The 22,568-nt window shown below is 37.3% G+C and overlaps 1 protein-coding gene across 1 annotated transcript in view; it reads left to right on the top strand.

Moving 5' to 3' along the window:
• The window catches only part of LOC144973672 (nucleosome-remodeling factor subunit NURF301-like), a 39,944-nt gene continuing 17,376 nt past the window's right edge, over positions 1-22,568 (top strand). The window contains exons 1-14 of the mRNA XM_078916414.1: positions 1-1,540; positions 4,376-4,496; positions 5,410-5,531; positions 5,742-5,944; positions 7,353-7,570; positions 8,309-9,011; positions 9,942-10,163; positions 10,767-10,993; positions 12,052-12,208; positions 13,166-13,308; positions 13,748-16,166; positions 17,073-17,211; positions 19,916-20,304; positions 21,230-21,460. Coding sequence (XP_078772540.1) covers positions 555-1,540; positions 4,376-4,496; positions 5,410-5,531; positions 5,742-5,944; positions 7,353-7,570; positions 8,309-9,011; positions 9,942-10,163; positions 10,767-10,993; positions 12,052-12,208; positions 13,166-13,308; positions 13,748-16,166; positions 17,073-17,211; positions 19,916-20,304; positions 21,230-21,460 — 6,280 coding nt within the window. The 5' untranslated portion in view covers positions 1-554. The remainder of the gene's footprint in view (positions 1,541-4,375; positions 4,497-5,409; positions 5,532-5,741; positions 5,945-7,352; positions 7,571-8,308; positions 9,012-9,941; positions 10,164-10,766; positions 10,994-12,051; positions 12,209-13,165; positions 13,309-13,747; positions 16,167-17,072; positions 17,212-19,915; positions 20,305-21,229; positions 21,461-22,568) is intronic.

The following is a 22,568-nucleotide window of genomic DNA, read 5'->3' as shown; positions in this document are numbered from 1 at the left end:
AATGTCAAAATCATGAAGACAGTAAAAAACACGCATATTAACTCAAAAAAATGACTTTTGAAGAATGGAAAACTATGAAAGACAAAGCAAGAACATATTTCATGATTTTTGGGTCTTACTCTGCTCCGCTTCTCTCAATACTGTTCTTTGACTATTAAGTGGGCTAACCAATCGTGGTTGCTTTTAGTTGACGCGTAGCGCAACAATGCAACCAAGCTTTCTCGATTGGAAATTTCATTATGATGTGGATTTCTTGTCTTATTAGCATTATGATTTCAAAAAAATATGGTCAGTTGATGTCCGTAGAGTGTGCTGTTTCTGTTGTTATCCCCTAAATTTGACAAATAAGCGAAAGTGCGCCCAAAAAGGCGAAAAACTGAGTGTGGAGGAATCATCAGGGTCACGTGACCATTACTTTGTGAAATGGCGGCTTCTGAAAATTTTCAACATGGAATCTAAAAACATTGTCTTATGCCAAGGGAGGCCATAGTGATCGAGGATCTACATTCTACTTTCGTTTTGAGATGTCTTAGGTAAATTCTGCACCCCTGAAAATGTCCACTAGAGGAAGACGAACCAGAGGCAGGCCTCCTAAAACACCTGTGTCCACAAATAGGACAAATTTTTTACGCAAGCCAAAAGCGTACCAAAATCTGAACCCGAATGTAAACAGTACCGAGACAGCATCACCGTTATCCCATTATAGAAGTAATAGAAACGGGGGTCGTGGTCGAGCTGCCTTTCATAAAGGCAGACAATTTTTTAGTCAACTTGCTGCAGAAGACGACGAACTTTCCTCATTACCCGAATTTGAAAACGATAGAGCCAGTGATTTCACAGATGACATCGATAATGCAGATATTGGTGGTTCGGATGTTTCATTTGACGGGGAGTCAGATGAGGACGCTGTGAGTGATGATGAAAGTCGAAGTACTGTGAGTAGTTCCGTCAGTAAAAAGAAATTTCTCATTAAACGACCTAAAACCCCAGAACTTCCAGACGATAAGGACATTCCAAGTTTAAATTTACCTGCTTCTGCTACTGACTTGCTTTTTCCATCTGAACATATTTTGCAAGCTGTTGGGGTTTATGAAGTTATTCGTCATTTTAGAAAAATTTTAAGGTTGTCACCATTCACTTTTGAAGATTTTTGTGCTGCATTGTTGTCAGATGAACAAAATACCTTGCTATCAGAACTTTTTATTACCCTGCTTAAAGCTCTTTTACGTGAAGATGATGGTAGCAGTACAACTTTTGGTCCTCAAGACACTAAAGATAGTGTGAACATATCATTATTTTTCATGGACAACATGACATGGCCAGAAAATCTTCGTGCTTTCCTGGACAGTGAAAAACATCCTGAATATCGTGCCCATCTCGCAGTCGTGGAGTCACCAGATTTTCCATTTGTTCCTTATGCAGACAAATTAAATGTGCTTCAGACTTTGACAGATCTGTTCCTTGCAACTACAAAAGTCAGGGAGGAAATAATCAATGAGGGAAATATTCACTATGACGACCATTGCAGAGCTTGCCATAAGTAAGTCATTTTTCATATCTATTCTTTTAAAGTCAACATCATGCGCGCAACATTATTCCGTAGCCTACTGCCAATGTTAAATTTTAGTCATCGAGCACAGAATTACTGGCAAATAAAAAAATTATAAAAGTATTTTTTACAGATTGATATACGAGTAACTTGCCAACCTAAAAAATTAAGGGTAATTCTACAGATTTTATTATCAGTCCTAGTTCGATCATTGATGGCTCAAAAGATCTGTCTCGATCTATGTAAATTTCCACAATGGCTGCAGCTATTCGGACACGAGTCTGAATAGTCTCCTGTTGCTATTCGGATTCAAATTTCAATGCGCATGTGCAATCAGCCGATTATTCAGATTGTCTGAATAGTATTCTGTGGCAGTATAGTTTTTGCTTGTCTTTTTTATTTTTTTAAAAAAATGTTTTAGTTATTGATAAATGCATAAAGTTAATGCAAATCAAAATCACGATTGTAGTAACTATCAACAGGTAGTCTACACCCGCTTTATTTGACGAGAAAGACAAAATCATGGATCAATTGGAAGTCCAGATAGAAATTAAAAAGAAAAGAGTTGAAACTCTTCAAAAGTAAAAAAAGTCAGTCAACGTAACTGTGGTATAAATGAAAAGCTTTTCAGATAACATAACATGATGTCCAAATAAAATCAGGACAAAAATAACTAATTATAAAATTACAAATTCTGACAGTGTGAGACAGGCAACAATCCTTCGACAATCCAAAGTAGGTGTATGAGCTGAGTCACTGTGATATGGGCGAGCTCTATTTCCAGTTCTTTATCACTCCCACCCTCTGCCTACTGCCCACATTGAGTCATCTTCCCCTCTGTATGCGCACGAACATTAGAGTTTGAGTCCGAATTGCCACTTCGTTCCACAAAACAGTAGTATAATAAGTGTAATAGCCAGTTCGTAATAGCCTTTATTTCTTCGCAAACATTGTGTGTACTCCTCCAGTTTAAAAAATAGAGGTAACTTTAGCTTATGATTTCATTTATGTATCACATTATCCACCATGTGCTTAAAGTAAAGGGCTTTAAAGGGTTTCCAAACCAACAGCAACAATTTACTTATAGAGCAATGGGCAAAATATGAAGCCTGCTAGGCACTATTATGATTTTTTAAAAACTGGGACAACGTTACTATACTATTTGTCAGTTTCAGATAGGGAATGCGAGTAAAGAGTCTTTTCCCAATATGATCCTGCAGCTGGACTTAACCAGTGCTGACAGGTCAAAGACGTAGTTTCACCCTACAAAACCTCAAAGCTGCACTAAAATGTATCTTCAAATTTTTTTGTGTATTATTGTAATATTTGTGAGGGAAACTTGATGACATTTAGCTTTGAAGACCCCATTTAATTAATCAAGCAAATAAATAAAAAAGTAGTACTTTGAAAAGTAGCAAAAAATCTGTAGGATTGAGTGAGTTGACCCCACTCATTGTCTCAGATAAAAGTGTTGGTATATGTCATGTATTTTATTTTATTGTCAAATTTCACTGTAACGAATTTTTATTCAGCAATGCTGCACATCACCAGATTGAGGCAATAGGCTGTGTTAATTAAGCAGGCTTTAGCAGTCTAAAATTTCCGAAAGCTCAATTGGAGGAAAATTCTTTTCATAATCAAGCCAACTGATGTCTGTCCCTATCAAAAAAAAAAAATGTTTCCCTCTCCACTTTATCCACTCAGCAACTAATGGATAGTTGGGTTGGTTATATCTGGCAGATAATACTTAGGATGGACCAGTGTTCTACTCATAGAGTAGCAAACAATAACAATTACCACTTTGTCTTACACGACACATTGGGGAAAACTCCGGGTTTGCATTCATTAAGTATGTAAGGAAGGCTGGAGTGATTGCTTAAGGGCAGCTCGGCTCTTTGCTTTCTTGATTCGATACACCCATTGGCCGTCTACAAGTAACTGAGCACTAGTTCAATCTGCAGAGCTGCGGTGAGGCTAACACTTTGCCGTTGTCAGTACAGTATTCATTTGAAATAAACCAGAAAGAAAATAAGTTCCCCATGGAGATTGTTAAAGTTAAAGAGAATTTTATTATATATATATATATATATTTTGTTGATGTTAAGTATTTCTTAATGCAGGATCGATACAAATATATATGGTCCTTGGAATAATCTCCATCTGTCTGACAGGCAGGATTCCTACCTGCTGATTTGAACTAAAAGGCTACTATGACCGTCTCCTCTGACCTTCAATTATTTATTAAGATTTGAAGTTATTATCATTCACTACCAAATTGTTGCGGTATTTAGTTAGATCAGCTCCTTCCCTTCTGTGGCATAATTTTGCTAAACATTTGTTTTGCCAAAGCGCAAACCATTAAAAAAAAGAATTTCTTTACAGCGCTTTGAATTGTGAGTCAATACCATAGGGAGGTAAGGAGGGTATATATCTCTTATAGAACTATTTTTAGGTTGTATCATTGCACAAGATTCTTCGATATTGGTTTAATGGTGCCCAATAATGATTGTGTAATTATTCATTTTTAATTTTGCAGTTGCATGCTATTTGCCTACAATTTTCAATGCATTGACAATCATTTTCTCATTGCTTAGTTGCTGTGGTGTTACTTCCATCTTTTTTTCTTTTTTTTTTTTTTTTTTCAAATTTCAAAGTAATGATACTAAGCTCTTGATAGATATCACTTTTAGATTTTATATAGACATTCCATTTTTAATACAATTTGACATACTTTAAAATTGTATTTTTGGTCCTTCATCCTTAATTCTATTATTTTGGTCCTTTATATATTATTTAAATATATGTTTTTATTTTTAATGTTTCTAGACTTGGAGATCTCCTTTGCTGTGAGACATGTTCGGCAGTGTACCATTTGGCCTGTGTTGAACCACCAATGGAAGAAGTGCCTGAAGATGACTGGATATGTAGTGTCTGCAGGGCCCATCAGGTGAGCATTTTTTATAGTATGAGGATTTACAGTCAAACCTGACATAACGGAAACCTTTGTACTATAAGAAGGAAAGCCTCTGTTTTGACTCTCTGCATAATGAAGCCAGTCTTACGCAAAAACAAACACTTAATTCTGTTCCCGTTTGACAAATCTCCCTGTGAAAGACAGAAAATTTTCCTGATGTAATGGAGTTTTCCAATTATGCAAGAAATAGTCTCTTCTTCCTGAGTTAGGATCCAAAATTTCATGCCTCTAATCAAGTTTTATGACCTTGGCCCATGAGTGCTGCGTCACAGCTTCACAGACTGTTTTCTGCTTTGATGATATGTCAACATACTGACTAAAAGTTAAAATGTAGTAGAAATTGAGATTTGGGTCCATTTTGATTTGCTGGTGGAAACCATCAACATTGCACTTGATAAATCTGACAAATATTACATCTTTGGTGATGAAAAATGACTTTGATGACAATTTTGTAAACACAAAAAAATGATAATGAATAATTAGTTATTTTGTTAATTACAATGGTTGACCTGTATATTGGAAATATCTCCTATGGTGTTTTCAGCCACCTGTATTTTATTTTATGGGGGGAGGGGGTGTGGATTGGCTAGTTATTTTTTCTAGATATTGAATTTTTTGTGAACAAATTCCGATGCATTTTAAGAAATTATTTATTAGTTGGGAATCACTTTTTTTTTTGGTGAATGGGTTTACTTTTTAATCTGTAAAAAGTTTTTGTCAGCAGGTATTAATTCTGTAATTTCAATCTGATATTCACTCACTCATCCTCTCCGGGCATGCTGGCACTTGAGAAGATGCAAGGGATCTCCACCTGGTCCTGTTCGCATCTATTCTGATATTTCTGTTTAGATTATAGTGTTATATCATTTTTGCTTAATTATTGCAGGTCAAAGGTGTCACAGACTGCGTGTCAGAAGCAGAGAAGAGTGGATTACTTAGTCGTCAGGAGCCCATTGGATACGACAGACATGCAAGAAAGTATTGGTTTTTATGCAGGCGCATAATTGTGTAAGTAATAGAAGTGCTCAAATAATTTTGGTTTTAAATTAATATATTTGTTTCCCTATGTTCCAGACAATGTAAATGTTGCTGCTCGAAGCTCGAAGAAATGTCTTTCATGTCATGTTTGTGGACATATTGTTTGATGCATGTTTCCAAGTTGTTCAGTAATATAAAAGTAGAATATTAACCTTATTTATATATATTTTGTTTCTTTAGGGAGGGGGAAAATGAATGCAGCTACTATAGCACCAAATATCAGTTGGAGGAATTGCTGGAATGTCTTGATTCTGCTTGGGAAGGAGACCTAATATCGTTCATCAACGAGATGAAGGAAGACATCCTTAAACATATGACATATACAGAGGAATTAACACTTGGAAGGAAGGGGAGCAGAAGATCAGTGATCGAAATGGAGAATGGTAGGTGATAAAATGGATGGTCAAAATTTACTCATGTGTAGTTAGTTATACATTTGTGTCAGTGCATGACAAAATCAGTAGGAAGATGAAAATTTTGGATTTGCATATATATTTTTTTTTCCATTTTCTTAAAGAATATGCTCACTAGAGCATCTTAGTCTTTATTTGAAGTAAATCGGGTGATTTTTCATGAAGTTATGGTCAGATGTATGAGAAAGGTATCTCAAATTTCATACTTTTTCAACTTGACTATCTGTAAAAAATAAGTGAAATTAAGCTTTTATGTTTCCCGAAGCTGTACAAAAAGGGTTGATTTAATCATTTATGACAAGAACTCATTTTGGATAAAAATTTACCTTCTAACTAAACTTGGCAATATCTCAGTTCAAACCTTTTCACCATCCGACTGATTATGTCATTCACTGTAACATTTGTGCTTTTCTAAAAGAAAGTTAAATATCCTTCTGTAATATAGGAGAATTTATTTTTACTTTGAAAGTGCGACTATGTGGTCTAATGGTATGACACTCGCTTTCAGATCGGAAGGTCTTGGGCGCATAGTTGAGTCCTTGGAGAAGGCTCTTTACTCACATTTTCTCGCCGTACTCCGGTGTAAAATGAGTACCTGGCCGTTAACAGCATTGTCTCTGTCCGAAAAAAATTATAATATCGCCTAACAGGCATCATGTCCCGCCCTACATGTTAAATGTTGCTGTTGGCCAGGGATCCCTTGTAAAGCGCTTTGAGCACGTTTGGTGGATATTGCGCTATATAAAAGCTCTTTTTTTTTTTTTTTTACAATTGTTTTCTTTAGAAAGCTACTTTTGCTTTGTGATATTAAATTTCAACTGCACATCTCCAAAACTTTAGATCAGAATGCCTTATACCACCAGGACAGAGGGAAAGTTAAATGACAAGAATTTTGTAACAGAATGCAAAATCATGATTTTATGAAATCGTTTTATGTGTTTTGCAGGCTGTACAACCCACTTATTTTCATGATTTAAAAAAAAAGGTTATTTGACCTCAGAAAAGCCAAAGTGACACACCTAATCTAACCTATTTGAATTTGTGAGAAAACAAACCCCTGTATGAACCAGGTCTCCTTTAGGATTTCTCATTTTGTGATGTTTTTATTGGGTTTTAGGATCTCGAAATAACTTAAGGACAAAATAATTAAACAAAAACGATAGTAATTTAATGAAACTTGAATGACAATAAAAGAGAAAAGTTTGATCAGAGGTCTTAGCTTGTTGTTATCAGTTCATGATATGTGAGAGAGAGGAAGACTCCACTCGCTTCCTCCAAAGCTCCATTCGTCTTTTTGCTCCCTACAGGGTCAGATTTGGTGAATTGTAATTGTTTTTAAACCATGGATCATTTACGAGTTCTTAATTTATTCTTCTAGCTCAACTCTCAAAAATCCAAGCTGAGCGAGCTGCGAAGAAAGCTAAGGAAGAAGAAGAAAGAAAAGCAGAAGAGGAAAGGAAAGTAAAGGAGGAAGAAGAAAGGAAAAGACTGGAAGAGGAGAAAAAGGAAAAGGAAAATGAAGAAAGTGTTGAGGATGAAAACGGTGAAAATAATGAGCCAGCTCTTGATGAGGAATCTCCCATGATTGAAGAAGAGGTAAATTTTTAAAAAATTGAATGTGTATGTATAGATTGTTCGAAGATGACGTCAGCCAGGGCTTTGTTATTGTATTTTGCCATCCGCGTTTATGAGTAATGCTCACTGAACTGTATTAACCTAACTATAAACGTTCATGGGTGTACACAGTTTTGTGTGTTAGTCCGTTATACTTCCGGATGGCAATGTTATGAGCTTCTTAGCCAAGCGCATACTATCTATAGTGGCTTTTAATTTGACTCTCTTTTCTTTTTATTTCTTTTCCTTTCTCATTTCATTTTCATTTCCTCTTTTTGGTATTATTATATTATGATTACAAGAAATGCCCTCATTACGACCTGGATTAGAGATGAAACAAATGGCGAATACCATGACTCACACTCTACCTTTAATAATATCATTTCATATGTATTTCGTTATGACCATGAATATCTTTTTCAGTATTTCCATACTTATTAGAATTTTCAATGTCCTGTTAGATCAACTTTAAGTTTTCTTTAATTTAGGGTCATATGATCAGGATATTATTATTGTCATTATTAGTATTGTTATTATCGTTATTAGTATTATTATTCTCGTTTTTAGTATTGTTAATATTATTATTGTTGTTATTTTAAAATTCTTTACATTTCCACCAAAATACCCAACTATATGGCATTAAGCTAGTGTGGTTCTGTTGAAATAAAAGGTATATTTGTAAGCTTTTACCGTTCAATGTCTTAATTTTCTTCCACACAGGTAACAGAAACAGTCAGCACCACGGAATCTGTGGTCACTTCACAAAGTGAAGAGATCACAAAAAGTGAGGCTGAAGATAGCACAATTACCAAAGAGGTTGTAGAAACAACCACAACAGTCACCACAGTTACAACCTCCACCACAAAAACTGTCAGTGTATTGTCAATACCAGCTAATGAAACTAGTGACGATAAAGACTCGGTGAAGGATGGTGGTGATGATAATGATGATGACAGTGATGAACCCGCTAATAAAAAGGCTAAACTCGAGGAGCCTAGTGGTGATGGAGACTGTAATTCAGATCCAAATGGTGAAAAAGAAGATTCTCCGAGTAACCCCAAGGTCGCTAATGAAACTGGCGATGCTGAAGCGCCCAGCAAGAATGATGGGAAAATTGTAGTAAGCGCTACCTCTGCCTTAGCTGAAGCAATCAAGTCTACTGGTGATGGGAAGCAAAAAGTCATTAGTCTGGCCAGTCTTTTACCAGGATCACGCCAAGGTATTCTTAATGCCGTAGAGAGAGCTGCTGGGGATGATGGGAAATCTGATGGTAGTAGTGGTCCCACCAAGACTGTCTTGCTAGTCAACAGGGAGGGTGGCAAAGTTACCTTACAGGTTCAACGGCAGCCTGTGAACAAGGAGAATAGTGACCAGTCTAAGATGAACTTGACTCAGTCTTCCACAACTGTCAGTGCCTCGGCAGGTCAGTTAAAAATACATTTCGTTTAAGTCAATTTAGTTATTAATTATTTTGTCTTCCTTGACATAGTCATAGCAGCTGATTATCATGATTGCTGAGTTTTTATTTTTTTATTTATTTGTTTTCAGGTCAGTTAAAAATACATTTCGTTTAAGTCAATTTAGTTATTAATTATTTTGTCTTCCTTGACATAGTCATAGCAGCTGATTATCATGTTTGCTGAGTTTTTTTTTTGGGTTTTTTTGTTTTTGTTTTTTTGATCTATCTGATTAGTAGTAAAGTACATAAAACATAAACACATAAAGTAAATCATCCAAATTAATAACTCTTTTGAAAAGATGTTGAAAGTATTATTTTTTTAATGCATTTGGTGGCGTTCTGTTTCTATTTTTTTTTTTTGTTTGTTTGTTTGATGGCAGAGGTGTCTTAGCAACTATGCATTGTCCGACTAGGGTTGACACGGTTCCTATTCTTATTATGAGTGTTCAACCACTGAGCTATCAAAGCTCCCATGTGTATAATTAGCACTGATACTGACTTGTAAGGTTGTTTATGGTGCTTCCATGAAAAGACCAGATTATTTACAATGAAGACTGAATCTGTACCCCCATGGGGATGGCATTCGTTAGGAGAAGAATATAGATTTCAAAGATCTATTGAAGGTGGAGGTGAGGGTAGAACATAGATTGATTCATATCTTAAGGGTAAGCATTATATATATATATGTGCTCATAGAAAGACAATATAGGCTACCCAAAATTCACTTCATTCAAAGCTGGTAATTGGAATGACGCTTAATTGGAACCTTTTATGACAGGTAATTTTTAATCGGAAAGGGTACTGATACATTTGACTGATTTGGATGCCCTTTCACTTTTTCCTCATTAAAATGCGGTTTCAATTCCCTCCTATTTTTTAATAAATTCTCAACAGCAACAGAATCACGCAAGATGACAACACGATCTAAAACTGGATCCTTAACACCCAAGTTGTTTACAGATTCAATCACCATGACGACAAACAGTACCAGACTGTCAGGCAAAGCCACAGATGAATCTCTTGTTGTTAGCAAAGATGGAGAAACAACGCGTCACAGTAGAACCAAAATATCGCTGACATCCAGTTCTGTACAGCAATCTCTTTATTACAAATTAGGTAATTATTTGGTCATTTCTTTACTTTTTATTATTCATTATTTTTTAATTCTTGTAGATTTGAAAATTTATCTTATTCTACCACATGATTATTTTTCAATTTGCATAGTTATTGTTTTGTGATATTATATTTTTTTCCTTGTAAATCATTTCTCTGTTATGTGTTGTTATATTTGTTATTTTGAATGTACAATGTAACCATTTGAGTATATTCCTCTTAGTAGGATCATGTCCTTTTAATTGTACATTTAGAATATTTTCACTATCCAATTTTCTTCCTTTTTACTGGTGCTGATATGACCTAAATTAAATTAAATGTGTTGCAAGCACTGTAAAACCCTTAAAAACAACAAAAATCTTTTGAAACTGCTTGTAGTATTATTTCATCTCGTTCTGGTTGTATCTTGAATCTCATTTGGAAATGGGGTTCTACTCTCCTCCTCCTCCCCCGTTTATTTGTTGTCAACTAATTATGCCCAAACATTTCTGTTAAATGCAAATGCTTTCATCCTATTTATGGGTATGTGGATAAGCTGTATTGAAATAGATTTTTATTTTTTACAATGGTAAATTTTCTTTTTATTATTTCACTTTTAAATTTTAGGTGGTGATAATGTTTACAAGCAATACCAAAACCAGTACACAACTAACACATTAGCCCTTAATAAGCACCAGCATAATGAAGAGAGGGACAAACGCAGACATCTGAGCCACAAGTTCTCTCTCACCCAAACATCTGACTTTAAATGGAATGGTAACCTGCTAGGCAACAAGCTAAGCTTACTTGCAACATTGCGTCTTACTATCACTGCTCTTGAATCAAATATTCAGGTGAGTTATCACTCTTATTTTTCATTTTGAGGTTTTGCTTTTATGTTTTGATTCTCTTCAGTTTTGTCTGGGTGGGGTTCCTGACCTCCCATAGTGGGCAGGGAGGTACATACTGTGACTTCTATCCCGTTATATCTGTTTTCCAACATGCTTTCTGTCTTTGTCTCGGAATGAGATTACTTGGTTTTGTCCTGGCACTGGCCGGAGTCCTAGCTGGGAGGGAAACAGTCAAATGCATAGTTATTGTTTTGGGAGATGATATTTTTTTCCTTGTAAATCATCTCTCTGTTATGTATTATTATTTTTATTTTGAATGTATAATGTTAGCATTTGAGTGTGTTCCTCTTTGTTGGATTTTGTTCTTGTGTCTGGATGAGACTTGTAGGTGATTTCAAACTAAGTACATTGGTGGTGTGCTCTTGGAATCTACATCTGATCCCTATTTGTTCTCAGTTCCCCTTTGTCTTACTTTTTCTTGGGTGCTTTAATTGTAATTCTAGAACTTTTTACTATCCCATTTTCTCCTTTTTACTGGCGCTGATATAACCTAAATGTGTTGCAAGCGCTGTAAAACCCTTAAAAACAAAACATCTTCAATTTTGTAGCATTAGCAATGAAAAATTCTTCCATAATTCTTTTCGATGATGCAAACTTTTAGCCTGATATATATTTAATAATTAAATTGTCAGTTTGCACATCGATTTAAGGCGCTCTTGAAATGAACTGTCTACAATATGTGCAAGAGTCAACACTTTTTGTGATTTTTGACAGATGGGTTATAATTTAACATTTATTTGTTTTTTGGAATGAACCATTGTTAATCAGCAAAGTAGAATGTGTTTAAATATATTATATGTTTACACCTATTTACCCATAATGCATGCCAGAATTCTCAGAGCAATTAATTTGAGTCGGATCCGTTGGAATGAAATTGTATATTGTTAATATCCTCATGCTATTCATAGAAATACTTCTTTAAAGTTTTTAAATTACACTGATGTGCATGTGAATTAAAATTTTCTCTGCTTTTTCCTTTCATGCAATATTGAAATCTACAGGTCCCATTTATGCACAATAACTGGTCAAGTTACAAACAACAATGGCAGAAGGCAGTCCAAATTTGTCAAACACCCAAGGACTTTGGTCTGGCCCTTTGTGTCTTGGAGGCTTGTATCAAGCCATGTGTCTTCAACCCGGTGTGGCACGAAGCACTAGGTTAGTGATTTTTTATTTATTTTTTTGGCATGGTGTTGATATTTGTTGGAATTATAGAGATAGACTTACTTACTTATCCGAACCAGCGACCACCTGAGCTCTAGCCCTTCGGTCTTGTGCCATGACGTAGAAGTTAGACGTTAGACGTCTTTTGTAGTTGTTCCAGGTGACATAGCATAGAAGACTGGGTATGATCAGCCCTATTTCGAATTCGGGTATATTTGTTCTAGGCATAATGATTATGGGTTTTTTAAAATAATTATTATCATTGTTTTGTTTTATAGAGGTTTGATGGTACATGACGTCTGGGGATTAGTATGTTAATATGTTACATCAGAATATAATTGTGCCTTCAGGTGTACATCATAAACAGTCCAGTCCCCTTGTAACAGCTTGGGTTGTAACAGGAACTTGGATAAAATGAACAGTGACAAATTAAATCCCTGTTTTACTTCCCTGTATATTGAACTAGCAAGTACTTGTACTGCTGTGCTTAGCAATGCCCAATTGATGGTTCCTCATGCACTGACACATATTGTAAATGGAGAGAAAAAGACAACAACAATGCCCAAAAAAAAAGGGGGGGGGGGAAGATTTAATGAACGATGCCCCGTATACAATTATTAGCAATTCAGCAGTGGCGTTTAGTGATAGCCATTTTGAAAACTCAAATCAACAATGGGTATTTTCTCCAATTTTGGATTTAGCAAATTTCACTTAAGGCTTTGATAACCTGCTAGTAGCACCAGATTTGTTTTTAAAAAATGTATTGTTATATATGTCTGTTAAAATCAAACTGCAATTGAATAAGAGTCTGAATTATTATAGGGACTATGGTGGCTAGAAGCTCTATAACTTTATTTAAGATTAAGATAGTTCTGGTGTTATATGAGAGTAAATCTTGATGCTATATAGATATATCCCTCATCTGCGTATTATTGTGCACCTTCCACCCAGGTCATGTGAGGTTATATCGCATAACTGTGTCGGATAGAGAGGAGTGGAAGAAGAAAGAAAAGGAACAGAAAAAAAGAAAAGAGGACGAAGACGAAGTCAGGCCTTTGATATGGATTAAGTATACTCTTGGGCTAAAACATCAGGTATGATCATTTGGAATGGAAGGATATTACTAATTTCTTATTTCTCTCTCTCTCTCTCTCTCTCTCTCTCTCTCTCTCTCTCTCTCTCTCTCTCTCTATCTATCTATCTTCCTCTCTCTCTCTCTCTCTCTCTCTCTCTCTATCTATCTATCTATCTATCTATCTTCCTCTCTCTCTCTCTCTTTATTTTTTCCCTTCTTTTTATCTTTCTTTTCTTTTTTTTTTCACCGGATAAATGTTGCGCGCAGTTGTCTGAAGATGAGATAATGAGTTGCAAAGGTAGATAATCAATCAAAAAAATTATTTAATTTTGTTTTCGATGTCTCTACAAGACCAGGTCCTTTTTCATTCTCGTATATTGCCCATCTTTCAAACACGCCATATCTTATTTATATATTATTCATTACACCAAAATGTATATTTTTCATTACTTCTACAGATTTGGAAGTTAAAAGGAGAAGAATACAGAGTGACTGGAGGGAATGGCTGGAGATGGATCAGCACCACCAGAAATTTTAAAGAAGTGCCTCAAAATACCACGGGTCTACGGAACGTTGCAGAAAAGATCAAATTGCGTCGTGTTAAATCTGCAAAGACGGATCCATCTTTGTCTGTCACACCGGGGGATGAGGAAACTAGTAGTGATGCTAACACAAATGGATCGGAGGATGTGATGGATAAAACGGAAGAAGAGAATAAAGACAAAGAGGATTTAAAGTCAGTAGAGGAAGAGGAGAAGAAAACTGAAGATGAAGGGGAGAAGAAAATGGAAGAAGAAGATGAAGAGAAGAAAATGGAAGAAGAAGATGAAGAGAAGAAAATGGAAGAAGAAGATAAAGAGAAGAAAATGGAAGATGAAGATGAAGAGAAGAAAATGGAAGAAGAAGAGAAAATAATGGAAGTTGATGATAATAGTACTGTCAATAGTGATATTGAGAAGACAGAATCTGTTAAAGAGGAGAATATGGAGATCAATGGAGAAATTGATGAAGCAGAAGTTAAAGTGGAGAGCAAAACAGATGGTGATGTTGAAGAAGAAAAAAATGAGGGCAAGGCAGATGAGGACACTGTGGTGGCGTGTGAAAAGGAGATCAAGGAAGAAAAAAGGGAGCCCAAAATAGAGAAAGAAGAGAAGAAACCAGTCGTGAAGAAATCATCGAGGGAAAAGCGGCTGGATGGGATTTATAAAGATTTTATACTGTTTATGAAAAATAAGTACAAAGAAGATGAAAACATGACCTATGCATTAGAATTGCTGAAGAAACATCCAGAAAAGGCTGATGTTGATTTGATTAACGTCAGTGAGTCACTCTTGACCCGAAAGTATTATCCAAAAGTCACTAAACCTTACTCAAAGCTTGATGGCTTACTTGATAAAAGGGTAAAACAAGATGAATTTGAAAGAAAGGAAAGGTTGAAAATTGAAACACAGATTGCTTTGAAACAGAAATTAAGTGAAGCAATTGAGAAGGCCAAGAAAAAGAAAGAAGAAGAGATGAAAAAGAAGATGGAGGAAAAGACTGGGTCAAAATTAGTGAATGGAGAGATTGAAAAGGAGAAGAAGGACATTGTAACAGAAAAAAAAGGTGACGTTCAAAAGTCGTCCAGTGGTCCACAATTATCGCCTTATCCATGTTATTCTATTATGTGCCGTAACAATAAAGACAAGAGCTACATTTGTTACTCACCTTCTTGTAGGAAAAATAAATCTTCTGGGGAGGAGAACGAAAAGGATACTGTTCAAGAGCCTTTGATTTCAGAATCCAATTATGATGATTTGTCTTCAAATCGAAGTAGCAAAGAAGGTAGTCCAGATGAAAGTTCTGAAAAGGAATCAGTTGACAAGGGTTCAGATTCAGTGGGTGTTGAAAACGATGAGGAAAATAGCAAGGATTCTGTGAGTGATTCGTTAGAGGGGGGAGAAAATGCAGCCTGTAGGAAAGGGTCTCAAGACTCTGAAAATGACGAATCAAAAAATGAGGAAGACGATGCAGTGAAAGAGAAACCGTCATCATTGACTCGTTTGGATATCAGCACAGAAGATGAAGAGGTTGACATTGAAGGCGATAACAAAGATTCACACACTTTACTGGCTTTGTCAAAACACGAGAATGAGAAGAAATCAGGGCTAGAGAAAAAATCAGACAGTTCAAATGATTCGGATGACAGTTCATCCTCAGAACCCAAACCTGCTAAGAGTACATCAGTGTCTGATGTTGTAAAAAACTTAGTTATAAAGACAATGGCAGAGAAAGCAATAAGATCACCCTCACAAGCTCTTTCTGCTGTTATGTCGAGTGTCACTGTTGAGGAGTTGAAAGCAAAACTTCCTGAGAAACGTAGCACGGCCGACAAAGTGAAACTGTTGAAGTCTTCGAAATCCTCAAAGAAACCTAATAAAGGACTGAAAAATGGTCGCCTTCCAAGCTGTCACAAGTTTGAGACAGTCTCTCATTCAAAAAGTATTATGGTATTAGAAAGAAATGAATTGCGCAAGCTAGCACGATTGGGTTCAAGGAGAGAAAGTGTAATGTTTAACTACAATTGTAAGCTGAACAGTGTTTGTTGGCCATACCCTTGTCCTCGGCCTTTCTTTAAAACTGGTTGGAGGTACCGAACCATGACAATGTCCTCACTATCAGCAGCAGCCTTACAACTCAGGATATTGTGGGCATGTCTGCGCTGGGACGACATGGCTGCAAAGCCACCCGCAGGTGGAACAAACACAATCTCCACGGAAACAGAAATCACCACAACAGAGCTCCTAAAGAGACGGGAGGTCGGAGTTGATGGGCTGAGGTCGGAGTTTTTGGTACGCAAAATTGTTGTGCCATTGGGTGTCCCAGATCGACCTAAAGGTAAGCAATGTTAATGTAATTTATTTGCTTATTTATTCATATGAAATTAAAAGATGAGAACACTACCTTACATTCCTCATCCACTAACATCCTTTTTTTAACGTTATGCTTCAGCTTTACAATTTGTAATTTCAAGGATAATATAATCAAGTTTTAGTTTCAAATCCTTTTGAAGATATGTTAGATTATGTAGAGAGCAGAAGATCGATTAAAAAGTTTATCTGCAATTTAGTACTATATATAAGGGACAGAACCCTGAGGCTTAAAGAGGCAAATCTCTTAAGTCACAAGAATTCGACTTTCCCATATTTTTTTTTCTTTCAATCCAAAGCCCATCCATTTTTATTTCCTACCCAACTGTAGCAGAAATTTCTCATGTTATATCTCGATGATGGATGTACTCTTCTCAGACTTTCACACATCTCATTCAAGCACATTATATCTTTAATCTATATTCCTCCCATAGGAATTGTCGCCATCCTTTGTTGAATTTTGTTTTGGGAGGAATTATGATTTGAAGAAAATTAATGCAACATTGAAAAGTTAAGAGCAAAAGAAAATGTGCTTTGTTGTGTTGTGAATTGATTGTCTGGTAAATTGGTTGTTTCATTATATTATGCTTTATATATTTTTTTTTCATATGTAAAGTCTTGAGAGCTATGTTTCTGCATTACAGAAAATTTTTAGCTATATAAGTTTTAACTATTTTGTTTTGATTCTTAAAAATTTGGAAGTTTACAAATCTTTTTTTTACAGTCTTTGATGGGCTATTTTGAATATCTTTTAGATTGAAATAATGGTCACAAATTGCATAGGATGCCTTATTGTTATGTGCAAGAATTTCAAATTCCACTCCAACATTTTCGGAATACTATAGCACTTTCTACCTCTTTCCTTCATTTCCAGAGGAATATACACCCCAGAGGAGTGGATTGAGACAGCGAAAGAGACAAGAGCAAGTCCGTCAAACAGAGCCCAGTGTAAATGAAGTATGGGTGCCGGAGGAAGTGCTGGACTTATGGGAAATTAAACAGTTTGGAGAGAAGTGAGTTTATCAATAGTTATGTGGTAGCCAGTGACAAATCCCTGTTGTGGCCGAGTCCCATTATATATCCATGCATACAGTATTTGACAGGGAGAAATAAGTGAAAAGACCTGACGGTAACTTCCATTCCTTCAACTCCCTCCTTCAGCATTCCTCATTCCCCTCTACCACTTACTTCAGAACTAAAAGCGTTGGAGCAATGCAACAAATTGTACCATCCTCCTTTCCTCTGCTTTCCACCCATCCCAACCCCACCACTGTTAGCCACTACCTGGGTACTAATTGAACTTTTTTTTGTGTGTGTTGTTTAACAAGATTTAATTATTCAAATTCACATAAATTAGTACATTATCACTGTTGGTATAAGAAAGTTAAACGCTTCTCCCTCCCATAATGGGCAGGGGGGTACATACTGTGTCCAGTGATGCCAAAACTCCGGTCTGGAGCTAAAAATTCCGGGCTCCGGGCAACTTCCGTCAAATTCCGGTGAGGTCAATTTGTTCCAAGGATACACCCCCCCCCCCCCCCCCCCCCCCCCCCCCCCCCCCCTTCCAACCACCACATCATCATCATTGCCCTAGTTTTACAACCATCATCACTACCACTACTACTGCAACCACCACCACATCATCATCACTACCACTACTACTACAATCACTACCACCACATCATCATCAGTACCACAACTACTACTGCAAACACCACCACCACATCATCATTACTACCACTACGACTACATCCACGACACCACATTATCACTACCACTACACCACTACCGCCACATCATCATCACTACCACTACTACTACAACCGCCACCACCACATCATCATCACTACCACTACTACTACAACCACCTCCACCACATCATCACTACCACTATTACTACAACTACCACCACCACCACCACATCATCATCACTACCACTACTACTACAACCACCACCACCACATCTACCATCACCATTATAACCACCACCACCACATCATCATCACCACCACTACTACTACAACCACCACCACCACATCATCATCACTACCACTACGACTACATCCACGACACCACATTATCACTACCACTACACCACTACCGCCACATCATCATCACTACTACTACTACTACAACCGCCACCACCACATCATCATCACTACCACTACTACTACAACCACCTCCACCACATCATCACTACCACTATTACTACAACTACCACCACCACCACCACATCATCATCACTACCACTACTACTGCAACCACCACCACCACATCATCATCACTGCAACTACCACTATTACTACAACCACCACTACCACATCATCATCACTACCACAACTACCACAACCACCACATCATCACTACCACTACTACTACAACCACCACCACCACATCATCATTACCACTGCTACTACTACAACCTTCTCCACCACATCATTATTATAACTACTACTACAACCACCACTACCACATCATCATCACTACCACAACTACTACAACCACCACATCTTCACTACCACTACTACAACAACCACCACCACCACATCATCATTACCACTACTACTACAACGAACATCACCACATCATCATCACTACCTCTAATACTATTACAACCACCACCACCACATCATCATCATCATCATCACTACCACTACTACTACAACCACCACTACCATATCATCATCACTACCATTTGTACTACAACCACCACCACATCATCATCATTACCACCATTATTACAACCACAACTACATCGTCATCACTACCACTACTACTGCTACTACTATACTACTACTGCTACAACCACCACCACCACTACTACTACTACTACTACTACTACTACTACTACTACTACTATTACTATTACTACTACTACTATACTATTATTGCTACAACCTTTACTACTACTACTTCTACTACTACTACTACTACTACTACTACTACTACTACTACCACCACTACAACATCATCATCTCACTACCACTACTACTACAACCACCAGCACCACATCATCACGACCACTACTACTACAATACAATCATCACTACCACTACAACCACCACCCCCACCACCACATCATCATTACCACTACTACTACTACCACAACCACATCATCATCAATACCATTTGTACTACAACCACCATCACCACCACATCAACATCACTACCACCACTACTACAACCACTACCACATCATTATCATCACGACCACAACTACTACAACCACTATACCACCACCACATCATCATCACTACCACTACTACTTCAGCCACCACCACCACCATATCATCTCTACCACTACAACAACAACCACTATCACATCTTCATCATCACTACCACTATTACAACAACTAACACCACATCATCCTCACTACCACCAGTACTACAATCTCTACCATTAGGTTTTGACGCTTTACTTCATTTTAAAATAAGGAAACCTTGGGATTGTATTTGGCAATGTGTTTATGTATCATGATATAATTCTAATCAGTTATCTATTTAGAACTATACAATATGTAAACACAATGCCAAATACCATTCCAATTCCTTTTTCTCATGTGCGGAAATTCCTCTTTCGGCATTGAAATTCCTACGAGTGGTGTCTGAAACTCCTCTGAGCCAAATTTAAAGTTGGCGTCTCTGTGTGTCTTCTATCCCCTTGAAATCTTTCAATTCTTTTATAATGTCCAAACTCATTTTCTAATTTCTCTTCAGATTGGAAAAGCAGCGTCAGGCCCTGCAAGAAAAGGCAAAAGAGGCATCGGCTGCAGCTGCGGCTGCTGCTGCTGCAGCTCAAAAAGAAGCTGCTACCTCTACACAGCAGACTCCAGCACAGATCAAAGCTCAAATGGAACAACAGCTCAAGCAACAAAGATTTGCCTTGGCCCAAAAGCGTATTCAGGAAAGTCAAGGGATTAAAATCACCACTACTGCTTCAACGACGTCTTCTATAGCATCAACAAATTCCACCACCATCATCATCAACAACACCAGCAAGCCTGGCTCTACATTCAAAACCCTCACTGTGTCATCCACCAGCAGTCTCTTGTCCTCTGGCATCATCAAGACCATGCAGCAACCCAAAACCATCATTGCTAATGCCGGTAAAGTTATATTTATTTATTTTTGATTGTCTGTTTTATGAAGTAGGGTTTGTATTAGGGTGGGGTTCCTGGCCTCCCATAATGGGCAGAGGGGTACATATTGTGTCTTCTGTCCCCTGGACAGAATCCGTTTTCCAACATGCTTTCTGTCTTTGTCTTGGAATGATATTACTTGCTTTTGTGGCTGAGAGGGAAACAGTCAAATGCATAGTTATTGTTTTGGGAGATGATTATTTTTTTCCTTGTAAATCATCTCTTTGTTATGTATTATTATATTTGTTATTTTGAATGTATGATGTAAGCATTTTAGTGTATTCCTCTTTTTTGGATTTTGTGCTTGTGTCCGGATGAGACTATTAGGTGATCTCAAACTAAGTACATTGATGGTATGCTCTTGGAATCTACATCTGATCCCTATTTGTTCCCAGTTCCACTATGTCTTACTTTTTCTTGGGTGCTTTAATTGTAATTCTAGAACTTTTTACTATCCCATTTTCTTCCTTTTGACTGGTGCTGATATAACCTAAATGTGTTGCAAACGCCATAAAACCCTTAAAAACAAACAAAACATAGGGTTTGTATACAAGGAAATATCAGGAAAATATGACTTATTGGACCCTAGCCTCCCATGTCTTAGGACTGAGATGCATTCAATTCTTTTGATAAAAAAGTCAGTGGTTATGGTTCAGATTTCTCGCAGATCGAATGTAAGTTTTGAATGTCACATAGCTATGCAGGTGAAAACATTGTTGATATTGTATCTATTTATTTTCAGCTTGTTAAATGGGCATTGGTATGACCTTAACCTTTTACATTCTTAATTCTTGGAACAACGATACAGATGAAACATGACAAGTCTGTTCAAATTTCATTTTCATTTTCAAGGGTGTGTATGATCTTAATTTACCCATACTTTTTATTGTAGGTTCTCTTCTTGGTGGTCAGCTTCGCCCAGGAATCCGTGTTCAACTTCCAAGCTCTGCACTGCAGCTGAGGCCCCAGTCCATCACCCTGGCACCGAAGCCAGGTACAGGTGGTGTGAACACAATCGCTACTACAACAGCCATCCCCGCCACCCAGGGAACTATAACCAGGCTTATCTCCCCATCCCCAGCTACCCGAACTATTTCTTCTTCAAGCCCCCAACAACCTAAAAGTGAGTTTTCCTAAATCATGTTGTCAGTACTCCAGTTTTTGCTGATAAGCCTATGTTTCTTTTTATTTTATTATTTTGTTTTTTTTGGGGTTTTTTTTTGTTTTTTTTGGTAGTTAATTGGTGTTATGGGTCTGTTGGGTTTTATATTATTTTTATTTTTGGGGGGGGGGGGGTCTTTATTTTATTTTTTGTATATGTTTCATCATAATTTTAATTTGCAGTCCGAAAGCATTTTACAAACATCTGTTTAAAATCATTTCATTAAGTCATGCAGTGGTGCCAAAATTCCGGTTTCACCAGGAAAAAACTCCGGTCTGGAGCAAAAAATTCCGGGCTCCGGGCAACTTCCGTCAAATTCCGGTGAGGTCAGTTTGTTCCAAGGATACCTCCCCGCCCCCTCCCCCTCTCCAACCAAAACATCATCATCACTGCCACTAGTATTACAACCATCATCACTACCACTACTACTGCAATCACCACCACATCATCATCACTACCATTACTACTACAACCACCACATCATCATCACTACCACTACCACAACTACCATCACTACTACAACCACCACCACATCATCATCACTACTACAACTGATACAACCACCACAACCAAATCGTCATCACTACCACTACTACTGCAACAACCACTACCACATCATCATCAATACCACTACTACAACAACCACCATCATCACTACCACTACCACTACAATCACCACTACCACATCATCATCACGACCTCTACTACTACAACCACCACCACCACATCATCATCACTACCACTACTACTACAACCACTACCATTACATCGTCATTACCATTACTACTACAACCACCACCACCACATCATCATTACCACTACTACTACAACCACCACCACCACATCATCACCACCACTACTACTACAACCACCACCACCACATCATCACTACTACTACTACTACAACCACCACCACCACATCATCACTAGCACTACTACTACAACCACCACCACCACATCATCACTACCACTACTACTGCAACCACCACCACCACATCATCATCATTGCAACTACCACTACTACTACAACCACCACCACCACCACATCATCACTATCACTGCTACTACT

The sequence above is a fragment of the Berghia stephanieae genome, chromosome 5 (assembly GCF_034508935.2).
Source record: "Berghia stephanieae isolate SIO BIC M18660-M18661 chromosome 5, UCSD_Bste_1.3, whole genome shotgun sequence".
NCBI classification, from domain to species: Eukaryota; Metazoa; Mollusca; class Gastropoda; order Nudibranchia; family Aeolidiidae; genus Berghia; species Berghia stephanieae.
This window is presented reverse-complemented; position numbering and strand designations above follow the sequence as displayed.